Consider the following 22,856-nt stretch of genomic DNA (forward strand, 5'->3'; position numbering starts at 1 on the left):
CTATCTGGTATCAAGAATGTGTCCCCAACCTAACCCTAACCCTCTAACCCTAACCCCTAACCCTATAGGGACTAAAACCTCAGATGAAGGCCTTGGGGCTGATAAGTAAAGCTTATTAAAAAGCAGTGAAATTAGCAAGAGCAGTGGTTTACAGTTTTTTTCGATTGCTAAACGACAGTGGGCACAACTGGAGTCACATGTGCAAAACTCTAACTACAGTCTGCACTACCAACAGTCACCTGAGCTAAACAGTTCACATCACCTGCAAAACTCATTCCAAGCAACACAACTCTTAACACATGGCTCAAAACACGCTCAGTGCAGCCAAACACTATGCACAACCCTCACTGAGATAACACACACTGTCACTCAGAACACACTGAGAGTAAAAACACTAGCATCAAACACCAATACAGAAAATACAAACTTTTCATCTTTACAGTTTGAACAATTTCAGTGACTTTATACAAAGTAATATTTTCTTCAAAGAAAAGAGTGACATTCTTTCACATGATTTATTACAATTTTTAGAACATAACAATTCTTTAAGGTAAATGAAAATTAGCAGTTTGCTTCAATAGTCTGTAGTAATTTACGGAATTACAGTAATGAGAAAAAAAAGGTAGAAACTAAAAGTACATACTGTAATTCAAACAAATAATTGAGGGGCTAATCCTGCCTCTCTCTAGCATCAGGCCACAGGTTTTCTTCAACATCACATCTAATGTTTTCTCTTGCCATGCACCTGGGGAAGAACCTTCTGGAGTGCCTTATCCATCCCTGGCAGTCCTCTGGACTCGTGTCCTCACATCCGGCACGCATGGCTTCCAAAAGAGACATTTGGTCATGTGGGTGGTGACCAAACACTTTCCACCTCCAGGCAGAGAAAAACTCCTCTATTGGGTTGAGGAAGGGTGAATATGCAGGCAGATACAAAACCATAAATCTGTGATGTGCTGCAAACCAATCTGTGACAGCTGCAGAGTGGTGAAAAGCAACGTTATCGCAAACTATGACAAAAACTTGGGGGTTTCTTACTGGCTCCACCTGTTCTGCTGGCACTAGCTGAGCATAGAGCTGTTCTAGGAAAGCTATAAGCCTTTCTGTGTTGTATGGGCCAATGAGTGGTGTGTTGAGAAGCAAACCATCATTGGCCATTGCAGCACACATGGTGATATTTCCCCCCCTTTGGCCTGGAACCTCCACAGTGGCCCTTTGACCTATAACATTCCTTCCTCTGCGCCGTGTTTTGGCAAGGTTAAATCCAGCTTCATCGATAAATACAAATGAATGTGGTCTTTCCAGTGCTTCCACCTCCATTACTCTCTGAAAAACAGTAAGTGCACAGTTTTACTGTAGAAATGCTAGTGTTTTTTTTTTACTGTAAATATTTTGTATAGCTGTGTACGTAACCTCAGACGTCTTACCTGGACATATTGGTATCGTTGCTCTTTTACCCGTTCACTGTTTCTCTCGAACGGTACAGTGTATAACTGTTTCATTGTAACTTGGTGTTTCTTTAGGACTCGAGCAATAGTTGTTGTGCTGACAGAATTAACATTTTCAAATATATCATTATCAGCCAGCACTCTATCTTGAATCTCCCGCAGTTTTATTGCATTGTTGACAACAACCATGTCAACAATAGCATTTTCCTGCGCATCTGAAAATATTTTTCCTCTTCCCCCTGTTGGGGGCAGCCTTTGGGTCCTGTTGTAAAAATATATTTTACAGTCAAATATTCTATAATTGCAATACAAAATAGATTACTGTAATGTTTTCATTTACTGTAAGGATGTAACTCTCACCTGTTTGCATGATGGAAAATTAGTATTACAGATGCCACTGTGGATCTTTGCAGATTGGGTTGCACCCTCAACCCTGCCTCTCTCAATGAGAGATCATGGTTCACGACATGGTCTATAAGTGTAGCCCTTATTTCATCTGAAATAACAGCTCTTTGTCTTCTTTGTCTTCCTCCACGCATCCGCCCTCTCCCGGCCACCCTTCTCCCTCCACGAACCCATCTTCCTTGTTCCATTTCCAAAATGTGTCTTTCTGAGCTCTACCTATATATACTGTAATATGTGTGTGTGTTCACTAACAAGTCTAAAACAAGACACCTGCTTAGCCTTTCAGCTGAAATTGCAATCAGCAGTGTTTGAAAGGCACAAGGCTGAAATCTATTCCGTTTTGAATGTGTGGTTCACAGTTTTGACAGCAGTGTGTTAGCATTTGAACAAAGTGCTGTAAATTCACAGTGTTGTGCAGGTTGTGGTTAAAGTCATGGGATAAGTGTGTAGAGTTTTGAAAACTGTGTTCAAGCAATGAAAAACTAACTAGAGTTTGGTCCCCATGAACTGCTGCTGTGCAGACTGTAGTTAGAGTTTTGCACATGTGACTCCAGTTGTGTCCACTGTCGTTTAGCAATCGAAAAAAACTGTAATATCAGAACATCAGACATGTTGACACGTTGTAGTGGTTTAATATCAGAACATCAGAACCTAGGCTGTTTATGTTATGTGGGGAGACATTGCCTTGTGTGTGTGTGTGTGTGTGTGTGAAGGGAGATCGACTTTAAAATTGGACGTCTATCCATGTCCAGAGGAGAAATACCTTAAAAACCAGGCACTATGGGCAGTGAGGACTATTACCATCAGCTGGACGGGAATAACTCTGGGTTTTGCTAGGTGAGGTTGAAGGGCATAACTCCGCATCAGAAGGTTGGGTTTTGCTAGGGGAGGTTGAAGGGCATAACTCTGCATCAGAAGGTTGGGTTTGCTAGGTGAGGTTGAAGGGCATAACTCCGCATCAGAAGGTTGGGTTTTGCTAGGGGAGGTTGAAGGGCATAACTCCGCATCAGAAGGTTGGGTTTTGCTAGGGGAGGTTGAAGGGCATAACTCCGCATCAGAAGGTTGGGTTTTGCTAGGGGAGGTTGAAGGGCATAACTCTGCATCAGAAGGTTGGGTTTTGCTAGGGGAGGTTGAAGGGCATAACTCTGCATCAGAAGGTTGGGTTTTGCTAGGGGAGGTTGAAGGGCATAACTCTGCATCAGAAGGTTGGGTATTTGATCCCAGTATTTTAATTTATTTATACTGAACACAAATATAAATGCAACATGCATCAATGTCAAATATTTGACTGAGTTACAGTTCATAGAAGGAAATCAGTCAATTGAAATAAATTAAGTCCAAATCAATGGATTTCACATGACTGGGCAGAGGCGCAACAATGAGTGGGCCTGGGAGGGCATAGGCCCACCCACTTGGGAGCCAGGTCCACCCACTGGGGAGGCATTCCCAGCCAATCAGAATGTTTTTTTTCCCAACAAAAGGGTTTTATTACACACAGAAATACTCCTGAGCACCCCCTCCCCATCCTCAGATGATCCCTCAGGTGAAGAAGCCGGATGTGGAGGTCCTGAACTGGCGTGGTTACACATGTACTGAGGTTATGAGGCCGGTGGAATGTACTGCAAAAATCTCTAAAATTATGTTGCTTATGGTATAGAAATTCACATTCAATCCTCTGACAACAGATCTGGTGGACATTCCTGCAGTCAGCATTGTATTGTGTAACAAAACTGCACATTTGTGAAATAAATGTGAGAGAAATCAGCTTTTTTGTGCTTATCGAACATTTCTATGATTTTTTATTTCAGCTCATGAAAGATTGGACCAACACTTTCCATGTTGCGTTAATTTTGTTCAGTATATGTATTTTTTTACCCTATCCCAAACTCTTAATTTATTTGACATTTGGTGAAACTGAACGATGCTGAGCACCCAGGGTGTCAAAAACACTTTGAAGTTTAACGTTTGGAGAACGTGGATACAAGTCTAATTCTACAGTAAGACTGTGAGAGCTTGTTGGTGTGTGTGTGTGTGTCAGTGTGTGAGTTACAATGTGTGTATCAGTGTGTGTGTGTGTGTGTGTATATCAGTGTGTGAGTTATGTGTGTATCAGTGTGTGTGTGTATCAGTGTGTGAGTTACAATGTGTGTATCAGTGTGTGAGTTACAATGTGTGTATCAGTGTGTGTGTGTATCAGTGTGTGTGAGTTGTGTGTATCAGTGTGTGTGTGTCTGTGTGTATCAGTGTGTGTGTGTGTGTGTGTGTGTGTATCAGTGTCAGTTACAATGTGTGTATCAGTGTGTGAGTTATGTGTGTATCAGTGAGTGTGTGTCAGTGTGTGTCCCTGACAGACGTAGCGGTAACTACGGGAACAGTGATCATCATTCAGCTGTCCGTTGGCATGTATCATAGCACAGTCCTCTGTCCCACCCAGACCATGGCCTTTCCAGTTATCAGGCTGGCCCGGCTTCCACTGGCTACACACACACACACACACACACACACACACACACACACACACACACACACATGTTATCAGAAAACACATGTTATCAGAAAACACACAAGGTCAGAACACACACAGGCATAGTCAAGAAGGATTCACACATTTCAAAGAACACAGTTAAATGGACACTTACGGGCACAAAACACATAAAGAGTTATGATACACAGACACACGTTATCAGAACACACACACGTTATCAGAACACACACACGTTATCAGAACAGACATGTTATCAGAACACACACACGTTATCAGAACAGACATGTTATCAGAACACACACACGTTATCAGAACACACATGTTATCAGAACAGACATGTTATAAGAACACACACATTATCAGAACACACATGTTATCAGAACACACACACGTTATCAGAACAGACATGTTATCAGAACACACACATTATCAGAACACACATGTTATCAGAACAGACATGTTATCAGAACACATACATTATCAGAACACACATGTTATCAGAACACACACACGTTATCAGAACAGACACACGTTATCAGAACAGACATGTTATCAGAACAGACACACGTTATCAGAACAGACACACGTTATCAGAACACACACACGTTATCAGAACACACACGTTATCAGAACATACATGTTATCAGAACAGACATGTAATCAGAACACACACATTATCAGAACACACACACGTTATCAGAACACACACACGTTATCAGAACAGACATGTTATCAGAACAGACATGTTATCAGAACACACACGTTATCAGAACAGACATGTTATCAGAACAGACATGTTATCAGAACACACACATTATCAGAACACACATGTTATCAGAACACACACACGTTATCAGAACAGACATGTTATCAGAACACACATGTTATCAGAACAGACATGTTATCAGAACACACATGTTATCAGAACACACACACATTATCAGAACACACACATTATCAGAACACACACGTGTTATCAGAACAGACATGTTATCAGAACACACACACGTTATCAGAACAGACATGTTATCAGAACACACACACGTTATCAGAACAGACATGTTATCAGAACACACACATGTTATCAGAACAGACATGTTATCAGAACACACACACGTTATCAGAACACACACGTTATCAGAACAGACATGTTATCAGAACAGACAAGTTATCAGAACACACACATTATCAGAACACACACACGTTATCAGAACACACACGTTATCAGAACAGACATGTTATCAGAACAGACATGTTATCAGAACACACACATTATCAGAACACACACACGTTATCAGAACAGACACGTTATCAGAACACACACATTATCAGAACACACACACGTTATCAGAACACACACACGTTATCAGAACAGACATGTTATCAGAACAGACATGTTATCAGAACAGACATGTTATCAGAACACACATGTTATCAGAACACACACACATTATCAGAACACACACATGTTATCAGAACACACATGTTATCAGAACACACACGTTATCAGAACACACACGTTATCAGAACACAGACATGTTATCAGAACACACACACGTTATCAGAACACACACACGTTATCAGAACACACATGTTATCAGAACACACACGTTATCAGAACACACACGTTATCAGAACACAGACATGTTATCAGAACACACACGTTATCAGAACACACACACGTTATCAGAACAGACACACATTATCAGAACAGACATGTTATCAGAACACACACACGTTATCAGAACAGACATGTTATCAGAACACACACACGTTATCAGAACAGACATGTTATCAGAACACACACACTATCAGAACACACATGTTATCAGAACACACACACGTTATCAGAACAGACACACGTTATCAGAACAGACATGTTATCAGAACACACACACGTTATCAGAACACACACACGTTATCAGAACACACACACGTTATCAGAACAGACATGTTATTAGAACACACACATGTTATCAGAACAGAAATGTCATCAGAACACACATGTTATCAGAACACACACACGTTATCAGAACACACACACGTCATCAGAACACACATGTTATCAGAACACACACACGTTATCAGAAAAGACATGTTATCAGAACACACACGTTATCAGAACACACACACGTTATCAGAACACACACATGTTATCAGAACACACATGTTATCAGAACACACATGTTATCAGAACACACACACGTTATCAGAAAAGACATGTTATCAGAACACACACGTTATCAGAACACACACACGTTATCAGAACAGACATGTTATTAGAACACACACATGTTATCAGAACAGAAATGTCATCAGAACACACATGTTATCAGAACACACACACGTTATCAGAACACACACACGTTATCAGAACACACATGTTATCAGAACACACACACATTATCAGAACACACACATGTTATCAGAACACACATGTTATCAGAACACACACGTTATCAGAACAGACACACATTATCAGAACAGACATGTTATCAGAACACACACACGTTATCAGAACAGACATGTTATCAGAACACACACACGTTATCAGAACACACATGTTATCAGAACACACACACGTTATCAGAACAGACACACGTTATCAGAACAGACATGTTATCAGAACACACACACGTTATCAGAACACACACACGTTATCAGAACACACACACGTTATCAGAACAGACATGTTATTAGAACACACACATGTTATCAGAACAGAAATGTCATCAGAACACACATGTTATCAGAACACACACACGTTATCAGAACACACACACGTTATCAGAACACATGTTATCAGAACACACACACGTTATCAGAAAAGACATGTTATCAGAACACACACGTTATCAGAACACACACACGTTATCAGAACACACACATGTTATCAGAACACACATGTTATCAGAACACACATGTTATCAGAACACACACACGTTATCAGAACACACACACGTTATCAGAACACACACACGTTATCAGAACACACACGCTATCAGAACACACACACGTTATCAGAACATACATGTTATCAGAACTCACACACTTTATCAGAACCCACACACTTTATCAGAACACACACATGTTATCAGAACACACACGTGTTATCAGAAAACACACACGTTATCAGAACACAGACTGTGGTACCTGCGGTCCATGATATAAGGTGTTCCATCCACCCACTCCCATTCTCCTGTCCTCTCATCTGACAGTCCAATCCAGAAGAACAGCGGCTTGGTACTGCCTGTTACAAAGTCCTGGCAACACACACACACACACACACACACAGAGTTAGGACATGTGTGTGCGTATGGTGTGTGTGTGTACGTGCCTACGTGTGTGTCTTACCCAGTCCTGTTCAGTCTTCAGTACAGCCAGCTGGGCATTGTAGTTAGAGCAGTAGTCTCTAGCCTGGTTCCATGGTAACCCGTCAGACGAGAAGAAGTAGCACGAGGAGGAGCCAGACAACACCCAGCCAAGTGGACAGCACCCTGAAACTGTGTCTACACATACAGACATTAACATATTACAATAGACAAACACTACACACAGAGACACACTACACATAGACACATAGACACACTACACACAGACACACTACACAAAGAAACACTACACAAACAGACACACCCTACACATAGACACACTACACACAGACACATAGACACACTACACATAGAAACACTACACATAGACACACCCTATACATAGAAACACTACACATAGACACACTACACACAGACACACTACACATAGACACACTACATATAGACACATAGACACACAGACACACTACACATAGACACACTACACATAGACACATAGACACACAGAAACACTACACATAGAAACACTACACACACAGACACACTACACATAGAAACACTACACACACACACTACACATAGACACATAGACACACTACACACAGACACACACTACACATAGAAACACTACACACACAAACACACACTACACATAGACACATAGAAACACACCACATAGACACACACCACATAGACACACTATACATAGACACACTACACATAGACACATAGACACACAGAAACACTACACATAGAAACACTACACACACAGACACACTACACATAGAAACACTACACACACACACTACACATAGACACATAGACACACTACACACAGACACACACTACACATAGAAACACTACACACACAGACACACACTACACATAGACACATAGACACACACCACATAGACACACACCACATAGACACACTATACATAGACACACTACACATAGACACATAGACAAACTACACATAGACACACTATACATAGACACACTACACATAGACACATAGACACACAGAAACACTACAGATAGAAACACTACACACACAGACACACTACACATAGAAACACTACACACACACACTACACATAGACACATAGACACACTACACACAGACACACACTACACATAGAAACACTACACACACAGACACACACTACACATAGACAAATAGACACATAGACATAGACACACTACACATAGACACATAGACATAGACACACTACACATAGACACACTACACACAGACACACTACACATAGACACACTACACATAGACACATAGACACCCTACACATAGACACATAGACACATAGACATAGACACACTACACATAGACACTACACATAGACACACTACACATAGACACACTACACATAGAAGCACTACACATAGACACCCTACACATAGACACATAGACACATAGACATAGACACACTACACATAGACACATAGACATAGACACACTACACATAGACACACTACACACATACACATAGACACACTACTCATAGACACACTACACATAGACACACTACACATAGACACACTACACATAGACACATAGACACACTACACATAGACACATAGACACACTACACATAGACACACTACACACAGACACATAGACACACTACACATAGACACACTACACATAGACACATAGACACACTACACATAGACACATAGACACACTACACACAGACAAACTACACATAGACACACAGACACACTACACATAGACACATATACACACTACACATAGACACACTACACACAGACACATAGACACACTACACACAGACAAACTACACATAGACACACAGACACACAGACACACTACACATAGACACATAGACACACTACACATTGACACACTACACACAGACACATAGACACACTACACACAGACACATAGACACACTACACACAGACACATAGAAGCACTACACATAGACACATAGACACACTACACATAGACACATAGACACACTACACATAGACACATAGACACACTACACATAGACACACACCACATAGACACACTATACATAGACACACTACACATAGACACACTACACACAGACACATAGACACACTACACACAGACACATAGACACACTACACACAGACACATAGACACACTACACATAGACACATAGACACACTACACACAGACACATAGACACACTACACATAGACACATAGACACACTACACATAGACACATAGACAAACTACACATAGACACACTACACATAGACACACTACACATAGACACATAGACACACTACACACAGACACACTACACATAGACACATAGACACACTACACATAGACACACTACACATAGACACATAGACACACTACACATAGACACACAGACACACTACACATAGACACACTACACATAGACACACAGACACACTACACATAGACACACTACACCTAGACACACTACACATAGACACATAGACACACTACACACAGACACACTACACATAGACACACAGACACACTACACATAGACACATAGACACACTACACATAGACACACAGACACACTACACATAGACACACTACACATAGACACACTACACATAGACACACAGGCACACTACACATAGACACACTGCACATAGACACATAGACACACTGCACATAGACACACTGCACATAGACACACTGCACATAGACACACTGCACATAGACACACTCCACACAGACACACTACACATAGACACACTACATATAGACACATAGACACACAGACACACTACACATAGACTCACTACACATAGACACATAGACACACAGAAACACTACACATAGAAACACTACACACACAGACACACTACACATAGAAACACTACACACACACACTACACATAGACACATAGACACACTACACACAGACACACACTACACATAGAAACACTACACACACAGACACACACTACACATAGACACATAGACACACACCACATAGACACACACCACATAGACACACTATACATAGACACACTACACATAGACACATAGACACACTACACATAGACACATAGACATAGACACACTACACATAGACACATAGACATAGACACACTACACATAGACACACTACACACATACACATAGACACACTACTCATAGACACACTACACATAGACACACTACACATAGACACACTACACATAGACACATAGACACACTACACATAGACACATAGACACACTACACATAGACACACTACACACAGACACATAGACACACTACACATAGACACACTACACATAGACACATAGACACACTACACATAGACACATAGACACACTACACATAGACACATAGACACACTACACACAGACAAACTACACATAGACACACAGACACACTACACATAGACACATAGACACACTACACATAGACACACTACACACAGACACATAGACACACTACACACAGACAAACTACACATAGACACACAGACACACTACACATAGACACATAGACACACTACACACAGACACACTACACATAGACACACAGACACACTACACATAGACACATAGACACACTACACATAGACACATTACACATAGACACTGTACACACAGAAACACTACACACAGACACACTACACATAGACACATAGACACACTACACACAGACACACTACACATAGACACATAGACACACTACACATAGACACACAGACACACTACACATAGACACATAGACACACTACACATAGACACACTACACATAGACACTACACATAGACACATAGACACACAGACACACTACACATAGACACACTACACATAGACACATAGACACACTACACACAGACACACTACACATAGACACACAGACACACTACACATAGACACATAGACACACTACACATAGACACATAGACACACTACACACAGAAACACTACACACAGACACACTACACATAGACACATAGACACACTACACATAGACACACTACACATAGACACATAGAGACACAGACACACTACACATAGACACAGTACACATAGACACACAGACACACTACACACAGACACGCTACACATAGACACATAGACACACTACACATAGACACACAGACACACTACACATAGACACATAGACACACTACACATAGACACACTACACATAGACACACTACACATAGACACACCACACACAGACACACTACACATAGACACATAGACACACTACACATAGACACATAGACACACTACACATAGACACATATACACATAGACACACTACACATAGATACACTGCACATAGACACATATACACATAGACACACTACACATAGACACATAGACACACTACACATAGACACATAGACACACTACACATAGACACACTACACATAGACACACTACACACAGACACACTACACATAGACACATAGACACACTACACATAGACACATAGACACACTACACATAGACACATATACACATAGACACACTACACATAGACACACTGCACATAGACACATATACACATAGACACACTACACATAGACACATAGACACACTACACATAGACACATAGACACACTACACATAGACACATATACACATAGACACACTACACATAGACACATAGACACACTACACATAGACACATAGACACACTACACATAGACACATAGACACACTACACATAGACACATAGACACACTACTCATAGACACATAGACACATAGACACACTACTCATAGACACATAGACACACAGACACACTACACATAGACACATAGACACACTACACATAGACACATTGACATATAGACACACTACTCATAGACACATAGACACATAGACACACTGCACGTAGACACATAGACACACTACAAATATACACATAGACACATAGACACATAGACACACTACACATAGACACATAGACACACGACACATAGACACATAGACACATAGACACACAGACACACTACACACAGACACACTACACATAGACACATAGACTCACTACACATTGACACACTACACATTGACACATAGACACACTACACATTGACACATAGACACATAGACACATAGACACACTACTCATAGACACATAGACACACTACACATATACACACTACACATATACACACAGACACACAGAAACACTACACACAGACACACTACACATAGACACATAGACACACTACACATAGACACACTACACACAGACACACTACACGTAGACACATAGACACACTACACAAAGACACACTACACATAGACACACAGACACACTACACATAGACACACAGACAAACTACACACAGACACACTACACATAGACACATAGACACACTACACATAGACACACAGACACACTACACATAGACACATAGACACACTACACATAGACACACTACACATAGACACACTACACATAGACACATAGACACACAGACACACTACACATAGACACACTACACATAGACACACAGACACACTACACACAGACACACTACACATAGACACATAGACACACTACACATAGACACACTACACATAGACACATAGACACACTACACATAGACACACTACACATAGACACACTACACATAGACACACTACACACAGACACACTACACATAGACACATAGACACACTACACATAGACACATAGACACACTACACATAGACACATATACACATATACACAATACACATAGACACATAGACACACTACACATAGACACATAGAAACACTACTCATAGACACATAGACACACTACTCATAGACACATAGACACACTACACATAGACACATAGACACACTACACATAGACACATTGACACACTACTCATAGACACATAGACACATAGACACACTACTCATAGACACATAGACACACTACACATAGACACATAGACACACTACACATAGACACACAGACACACTACACATAGACACATAGACACACTACACATAGACACATAGACACATAGACACACTGCAGGTAGACACATAGACACACTACAAATATACACATAGACACATAGACACATAGACACACTACACATAGACACATAGACACATAGACACACTACACATAGACACATAGACACACTACACATAGACACATAGACACACGACACATAGACACATAGACACATAGACACATAGACACATAGACACACAGACACACTACACATAGACACACTACACATAGACACATAGACACACTACACATTGACAAACTACACATAGACACATAGACACACTACACATTGACACATAGACACACTACACATTGACACATAGACACATAGACACATAGACACACTACTGATAGACACACTACACATATACACACAGACACAGAAAGACTACACACAGACACACTACACATAGACACATAGACACACTACACATAGACACATAGACACATAGACACACTACTCATAGACACACTACACATATACACACAGACACACAGAAAGACTACACACAGAAACACTACACATAGACACATAGACACACTACACACAGACACACTACACATTGACACATAGACACACTACACATAGACACATAGACACATAGACACATAGACACACTACTCATAGACACACTACACATATACACACAGACACACAGAAAGACTACACACAGACACACTACACATAGCCACATAGACACACTACACACAGACACACTACACGTAGACACATAGACACACTACACAAAGACACACTACACATAGACACACAGACACAATACACATAGACACACAGGCACACTACACATAGACACACTACACATAGACACACAGACGCACTACACATAGACACACTACACACAGACACACTACACATAGACACACTGACACACTACACATAGACACACTACACATAGACACATAGACACACTACACATAGACACATATACACATAGACACACTACACATAGACACATAGACACACTACACATAGACACATAGACACACTACTCATAGACACATAGACACACAGACACACTACACATAGACACATAGACACACTACACATAGACACATTGACACATAGACACACTACTCATAGACACATAGACACATAGACACACTGCACGTAGACACATAGACATACTACAAATATACACATAGACACATAGACACATAGACACACTACACATAGACACATAGACACATAGACACATAGACACATAGACACACTACACATAGACACATAGACACACTGCACATAGACACATAGACACACGACACATAGACACATAGACACATAGACACATAGACACACAGACACACTACACATAGACATACTACACATAGACACATAGACACACTACACATTGACACACTACACATAGACACATAGACACACTACACATTGACACATAGACACACGACACATTGACACATAGACACATAGACACATAGACACATAGACACACTACTCATAGACACACAGACACACTACACATATACACACTACACATATACACACAGACACACAGAAACACTACACACAGACACACTACACATAGACACATAGACACACTACACACAGACACACTACACACAGACACACTACACGTAGACACATAGACACACTACACAAAGACACACTACACATAGACACACAGACACAATACACATAGACACACAGGCACACTACACATAGACACACTACACATAGACACACAGACGCACTACACATAGACACACTACACACAGACACACTACACATAGACACATAGACACACTACACATAGACACACTACACATAGACACACAGACACACTACACACAGAAACACTACACACAGACACACTACACATAGACACATAGACACACTACACATAGACACACTACACATAGACACACTACACATAGACACATAGACACACTACACACAGACACACTACACATAGACACATAGACACACTACACATAGACACACTACACATAGACACACAGACACACTACACACAGAAACACTACACACAGACACACTACACATAGACACATAGACACACTACACATAGACACATTACACATAGACACACTACACATAGACACACTACACATGGACACATAGACACACAGACACACTACACATAGACACACTACACATAGACACACAGACACACTACACACAGACACACTACACATAGACACATAGACACACTACACATAGACACACAGACACACTACACATAGACACATAGACACACTACACATAGACACACTACACATAGACACATAGACACACAGACACACTACACATAGACACACTACACATATACACACAGACACACTACACACAGACACACTACACATAGACACATAGACACCCTACACATAGACACACAGACACACTACACATAGACACACTACACATAGACACATAGACACACTACACATAGACACACTACACATAGACACACTACACATAGACACACTACACACAGACACACTACACATAGACACATAGACACACTACACATAGACACATAGACACACTACACATAGACACATATACACATAGACACACTACACATAGACACATAGACACACTACACATAGACACATAGACACACTACTCATAGACACATAGACACATAGACACACTACTCATAGACACATAGACACACTACTCATAGACACATAGACACACTACACATAGACACATTGACACATAGACACACTACTCATAGACACATAGACACACTGCACGTAGACACATAGACACACTACAAATATACACATAGACACATAGACACATAGACACACTACACATAGACACATAGACACATAGACACATAGACACATAGACACATAGACACATAGACACACTACACATAGACACATAGACACACTACACATAGACACATAGACACACGACACATAGACACATAGACACATAGACACATAGACACACTACACATAGACACACGACACATAGACACACTACAAATATACACATATTCTGTAAACATTGTGAGTGTGTTTACCGTTGTGCAGGACTCTGTCTAAGGAACACTTCAATCCGGCTACAGCAGAACGAAGGGACTCCAACTGATCAAACTCCTTCACCGACTCCGACACTTAAACACAGAAAACACACACATAGACACCATGCACACACACACACACACAGAAAACACACACATAGACACCATGCACACACACACACACACACACACGCACACACACACACACACACACACACAGACAACACACACATAGACACCATGCACACACACACACACACACAGAAAACACACATAGACTCCATGCACACACACACACAGATACACACACACACAGATAGTACCAATTCATGTTATATGATGCACTGTGTCTAACATTCCTTATTCATATTGTTCATATGGAACCAGTGTTGTGATAGTTCAGTCTGAGGGGGGAATGATTCCCAGACACACCTGAATCCAGCTTTCGTTCTGTCATTTCCATGGTGAACTTCTGCCTTCCAATCTCCTTCTGCAACTCTGCCTCTGGAGGCATAGAGAGATACAATGTCTGTGTGTGTGTGTGTGTGTGGTATGTCTGTGTGTGTGTGTGTGTGTGGTATATATGTGTGTGTGTATGTGTATATGTGTGTGTGTGTGTGTGTGTGTGTGTGTGTGGTATGTGTGGTATGTGTGTGTGTGTGTGTGTGTGTGTGTGTGTGTGTGTGTGTGTGGTATTTATGTATGTCTGTCTGTGTGTGGTATATATGTGTGTATGTGTATATGTGTGTGTGTGTGTGTGTGGTATGTGTGGTATGTGTGTGGTATACAGTGCCTTGCGAAAGTATTCGGCCCCCTTGAACTTTGCGACCTTTTGCCACATTTCAGGCTTCAAACATAAAGATATAAAACTGTATTTTTCTGTGAAGAATCAACAACAAGTGGAACACAATCATGAAGTGGAACAACATTTATTGGATATTTCAAACTTTTTTAACAAATCAAAAACTGAAAAATTGGGCGTGCAAAATTATTCAGCCCCTTTACTTTCAGTGCAGCAAACTCTCTCCAGAAGTTCAGTGAGGATCTCTGAATGATCCAATGTTGACCTAAATGACTAATGATGATAAATACAATCCACCTGTGTGTAATCAAGTCTCCGTATAAATGCACCTGCACTGTGATAGTCTCAGTGGTCCGTTAAAAGCGCAGAGAGCATCATGAAGAACAAGGAACACACCAGGCAGGTCCGAGATACTGCTGTGAAGAAGTTTAAAGCCGGATTTGGATACAAAAAGATTTCCCAAGCTTTAAACATCCCAAGGAGCACTGTGCAAGCGATAATATTGAAATGGAAGGAGTATCAGACCACTGCAAATCTACCAAGACCTGGCCGTCCCTCTAAACTTTCAGCTCATACAAGGAGAAGACTGATCAGAGATGCAGCCAAGAGGCCCATGATCACTCTGGATGAACTGCAGAGATCTACAGCTGAGGTGGGAGACTCTGTCCATAGGACAACAATCAGTCGTATATTGCACAAATCTGGCCTTTATGGAAGAGTGGCAAGAAGAAAGCCATTTCTTAAAGATATTCATAAAAAGTGTTGTTTAAAGTTTGCCACAAGCCACCTGGGAGACACACCAAACATGTGGAAGAAGGTGCTCTGGTCAGATGAAACCAAAATTGAACTTTTTGGCAACAATGCAAAACGTTATATTTGGCGTAAAAGCAACACAGCTCATCACCCTGAACACACCATACCCACTGTCAAACATGGTGGTGGCAGCATCATGGTTTGGGCCTGCTTTTCTTCAGCAGGGACAGGGAAGATGGTTAAAATTGATGGGAAGATGGATGGAGCCAAATACAGGACCATTCTGGAAGAAAACCTGATGGAGTCTGCAAAAGACCTGAGACTGGGACGGAGATTTGTCTTCCAACAAGACAATGATCCAAAACATTAAGCAAAATCTACAATGGAATGGTTAAAAAATAAACATATCCAGGTGTTTAGAATGGCCAAGTCAAAGTCCAGACCTGAATCCAATCGAGAATCTGTGGAAAGAACTGAAAACTGCTGTTCACAAATGCTCTCCATCCAACCTCACTGAGCTCGAGCTGTTTTGCAAGGAGGAATGGGCAAAATGTTCAGTCTCTCGATGTGCAAAACTGATAGAGACATACCCCAAGCGACTTACAGCTGTAATCGCAGCAAAAGGTGGCGCTACAAAGTATTAACTTAAGGGGGCTGAATAATTTTGCACGCCCAATTTTTCAGTTTTTGATTTGTTAAAAAAGTTTGAAATATCCAATAAATGTCGTTCCACTTCATGATTGTGTCCCACTTGTTGTTGATTCTTCACAAAAAGTACAGTTTTATATCTTTATGTTTGAAGCCTGAAATGTGGCAAAAGGTTGCAAAGTTCAAGGGGGCCGAATACTTTCACAAGGCACTGTATATGAGAGCTGTGTAAAAATCCAATTAAGGAAAGAAAAGTGTACAAATAAAATAGTAGCCAAAAGGAGACTCCTCCGACGTCTGTGTGGAACCTGCCTTCCTTACAGCAACACTACAGATCTAGAGGATCAGACTTTTAAATCAGTTTAATATACTTAATTTAACATGCTCAATTGAAATATTAAAATCACCCTTTTTAATCAGTTGAATATGCTCTATTATTAAAATCTGCCGTTTTAATCAGTTTAATAAGCTTAATTTAATTATTAAATTCAACCTACTCTAGTAATCAGTTCATGTTTAATGCTAAATATCATGTCATGTTATACTGAATACCAGTGCTAAATTATTAGTGCATTTTTGGATTGGTTTAACCCTTAACAGTGAACACAGGGTGGATGTTTAGTTTGTGTATGCATCGTATGTGGATGTGTGGTGTGTGCATGGTCTGTGTGTGTGCATGGTCAGTGTTTGTTGTGTGTGTGTGTGAGTGTCGGCATCGAGTAATTGTCTCTGGCTCCCTCCTAGTTAAGGGGAGTGATGAGCTCTACAGCAGTCTCTCAACTCAATCGCTGGTTGAAAACTGTTTTCTGCCCCTCCCAAAAGATAGAATTTCTAGATATTTGGCCCTCTTTCTGGAACTCACCCACAAACAGGACCAAGCCTGACTTGTTGAGGAGTGACGGACTCCATCCTAGCTGGAGGGGTGCTCTCATCTTATCTACCAACATAGACAGGGCTCTAACTCCTCTAGCTCCACAATGAAATAGGGTGCAGGCCAGGCTGCCAGCTTAGTGGAGTCTGCCACTAGCACAGTCAGTGTAGTCAGCTCAGCTATCCCCATTGAGACCGTGTCTGTGCCTCGACCTAGCTTGGGCAAAACTAAACATGTTTGCCTCAGCAATCTCAATGGATTTTTTCATTTTCTCCTTTCTTTCTTTCAATCTTTCTTTCTTTCTTTCTTTCTTTCTTTCTTTCTTTCTTTCTTTCTTTCTTTCTTTCTTTCTTTCTCTCTCGGAGGACCTGAGCGTGTAGTGTGTGGGTGTGTGGTGTGTGGGTGTGTACCTGAGGCCTTGCTCTGTTGTAGAGTGGTGATGACAGTCTGAACAGCCGAACTCAGGTTGGCAACAGTCTTTTCTATTGACGAGAACCTGCTGTCAGTATTCCTGTCTACACACACACACACACACACACACACACACACACACACACACACACACACACACACACACACACACACACACACACACAATCACACACACACACAGGAGAGTATGGGTTAGACACAATAGTGTGAGTGTGCGAGTGTACATGCGTGTGTACTCACTGCTGACGGAGACAAAGATGATCAGAGCCAATAGGAAGAAAGCAGACAGAACAGGCCCCGCCCACATCCATCTCCCTCTGCCTGATTGGTGCGCTTGGCCTAATCCCGACTCTGGCTCTACACACAGACACAAACACACAGAGACACACACACACAAACACACAATCACACACACACGAACACACACACACTTCATATAGTAAGTTATACGTAGAGCCAGCACACTTCACACACTGTATGTGGCCTGTTGTTACACTATGCTCTAATCCAGAGGTTCTCATACCTCTCCTCACATTGGGACTAACCAAGTGTATTTCAAACCTCTCCTCCCCTGAGGACTCTAACCAAGCGGTTCTCAAAACTCTTACCCAGTGGATCTCAAACCTCTTCTTATCTTGGGACTCTAGCCCAGTGGATCTCAAACCTCTTCTTACCTTGGGACTCTAGCCCAGTGGATCTCAAACCTCTTCTTACCTTGGGACTCTTACTCAGTGGATCTCAAACCTCTTCTTACCTTGGGACTCTAGCCCAGTGGATCTCAAACCTCTTCTTATCTTGGGACTCTAGCCCAGTGGATCTCAAACCTCTTCTTATCTTGGGACTCTTACCCAGTGGATCTCAAACCTCTTCTTATCTTGGGACTCTAGCCTAGTGGATCTCAAACCTTTCTTCAGGTACCTCCAGCTTTTCCATGTATTGGATTTATTTATTAGAGCAAACACACCCGATTCAACTTGTCAACTAATCATCAAGCCCTTGACTAGGTCAATCAGGTGAGCTAGTTCAGGGCTAAATCAAAGTTGTGAAATGTCTGGTCTCCCAAGGAGAGTTTTGGGAAGCACTGATCTAAAGCACTGAAACATCACACACACAACCACACCACATACACTACACACACAAACTACACAAACACTACACACAAAACCACACACACACACTATACACATGACCACACACACACACACACAACCCCACAAACACCATACACACAACATACAACCACACACACACACAACCACACACAAACACCACACACACACAACCGCACACACCATACACAAAATACACAACCACACACACACACCATACACACGACACACACAACCATACACACACACACCACACAACCCCACAAACACCACACACACTACACACACATCACACACCATACACACTACACACACACCTTTGGTCCAGAAGGCTCGGTTGTCGCTGGTGTCTGTATTTTGGAAGTCGTCATGATATTCTGTAGTCATGACAACAGACCCCTGGACGGACCCAGGCTCCTTCATCACAACCTATTCTGTAGATATTATAGTTCTATTCTATAGCTATTACAGTTCTATTCTATAGATATTATAGTTCTATTCTATAGTGAGTGGATGGAAATCCAGAGTGCGTTCGCGACTAAGTCTCTTAGTGGTGTGTGTGTTTGGGACCCAAACTATCGGTCACTGCACCCCAACCTGCACTTTGAGCCACCTACTGAGCCTGTGCGAGTGTTGTGCTGTGTGTGTGTGTTTACCCTAACAGTAAAACTAACATTGGGACACGTGTGAGAAAGACCAGCTTTGTCTCTCTCTCTCTGAGGTCAGTCAGGTCTCACGTTGTTGAAGAGCCCTTAATCAATCAAATCAAATCAAATTGTCTTTGTCACATGCGTCGAATACAACAGGTGTAGGTAGACCTTACAGTGAAATGCTGACTTACAAGCCCTTAATCAACAATGCAGTTTTAAGAAAAATACATGTTAAGTAAAAAGTAGATAGGGAAAAAATAAGAAATAAAAGTAACAAATATGAGGTTTGTAGTTTTTGAACTCAGCCCGAATACACAGTGGGATGTGGGATATGGGTCATGTTGTACTTCCTAAGGCTTCCACTAGATGTCAACCGTCTTTAGAACATTGTTTCAATCCTGAATAATCAACATGAGGTGTAGGCTAGAAGTTCTCCTTCCAGACAATCACTGGTACGGCTGATTAGCTGCCCTAAATCAGAAATGGAGGAAAGCATATCTAAGAGGGGCCATCCCACTACGCTTCAAACCATCCAACCCTACTACGAGTCTTACATCACCATATTCTCCTACCATCATCACCAATGGGAATCGTCGACATGGCTGGCTGTCTTCCAGAGTGAACAACAGTAGAAGAGACAGGTCTGGACCCTTTCGGGTGCCGCTGAAAGGCTAACAAGGCCTGGTTCCGACAGAGATAGATGGCGAGTAAGGGCACTCACAAGTAAATACATTAATGATTTCTTATTCCAAACGGGCGGCAGTTCGTGTGCAAAGTATATGATTAATGTGAGAATAGTTCTAGAATGTATCCACGATAAGTGTCCCTTTTTCTCTCTCTCTCCCTTTTACCGCTCTCCATCTCTGTGTAACAAATCATCATA

The 22,856-nt window shown here is 41.4% G+C and overlaps 1 protein-coding gene and 1 long non-coding RNA gene across 4 annotated transcripts; one reads left to right on the forward strand and one right to left on the reverse strand.

The window, feature by feature from the left end:
• The first annotated feature begins 2,419 nt into the window (after positions 1 to 2,419).
• Positions 2,420 to 3,844, forward strand: LOC118942975. Its single transcript, XR_005038699.1, has 2 exons — positions 2,420 to 3,010; positions 3,059 to 3,844. It is a non-coding gene; the product is annotated as an uncharacterized LOC118942975 (long non-coding RNA).
• asgrl2 (asialoglycoprotein receptor-like 2) lies at positions 3,620 to 21,949 on the reverse strand. Of its 3 annotated transcripts, none has more exons than XM_036958389.1 (8): positions 21,641 to 21,949; positions 20,455 to 20,571; positions 20,193 to 20,264; positions 17,141 to 17,212; positions 16,709 to 16,801; positions 7,693 to 7,847; positions 7,492 to 7,601; positions 3,620 to 4,330 (listed from the first exon to the last, which is right to left on the reverse strand). In XM_036958389.1, the coding sequence occupies exons 1-8, from the start codon at positions 21,744 to 21,746 to the stop codon at positions 4,171 to 4,173; spliced, it is 885 nt and encodes a 294-aa protein (XP_036814284.1). In that variant the 5' UTR covers positions 21,747 to 21,949; the 3' UTR covers positions 3,620 to 4,170. The 3 variants fall into 3 exon arrangements, with proteins under 3 accessions (XP_036814284.1, XP_036814283.1, XP_036814285.1); XM_036958388.1 differs by having other exon boundaries at positions 20,193 to 20,297; XM_036958390.1 differs by lacking the exon at positions 20,455 to 20,571 and having other exon boundaries at positions 20,193 to 20,297; positions 21,641 to 21,908.
• Positions 21,950 to 22,856: the final 907 nt, after the last annotated feature.

This window comes from Oncorhynchus mykiss, chromosome 21 (assembly GCF_013265735.2).
Source record: "Oncorhynchus mykiss isolate Arlee chromosome 21, USDA_OmykA_1.1, whole genome shotgun sequence".
Classification (NCBI taxonomy): Eukaryota; Metazoa; Chordata; class Actinopteri; order Salmoniformes; family Salmonidae; genus Oncorhynchus; species Oncorhynchus mykiss.

Excerpts from the sequence above, each read along its gene's own strand:
- asgrl2 (XM_036958388.1), bottom strand. The coding sequence starts at position 21,746 with ATGAAGGAGCCTGGGTCCGTCCAGGGGTCTGTTGTCATGACTACAGAA. Across the intron at positions 7,848-16,708 it reads AGACAGAGTCCTGCACAACG|ACACAGTTTCAGGGTGCTGT; the intron begins GTAAACACACTC and ends CTGTATGTGTAG. Across the intron at positions 7,602-7,692 it reads TGAAGACTGAACAGGACTGG|GACTTTGTAACAGGCAGTAC; the intron begins GTAAGACACACA and ends GTGTGTTGCCAG.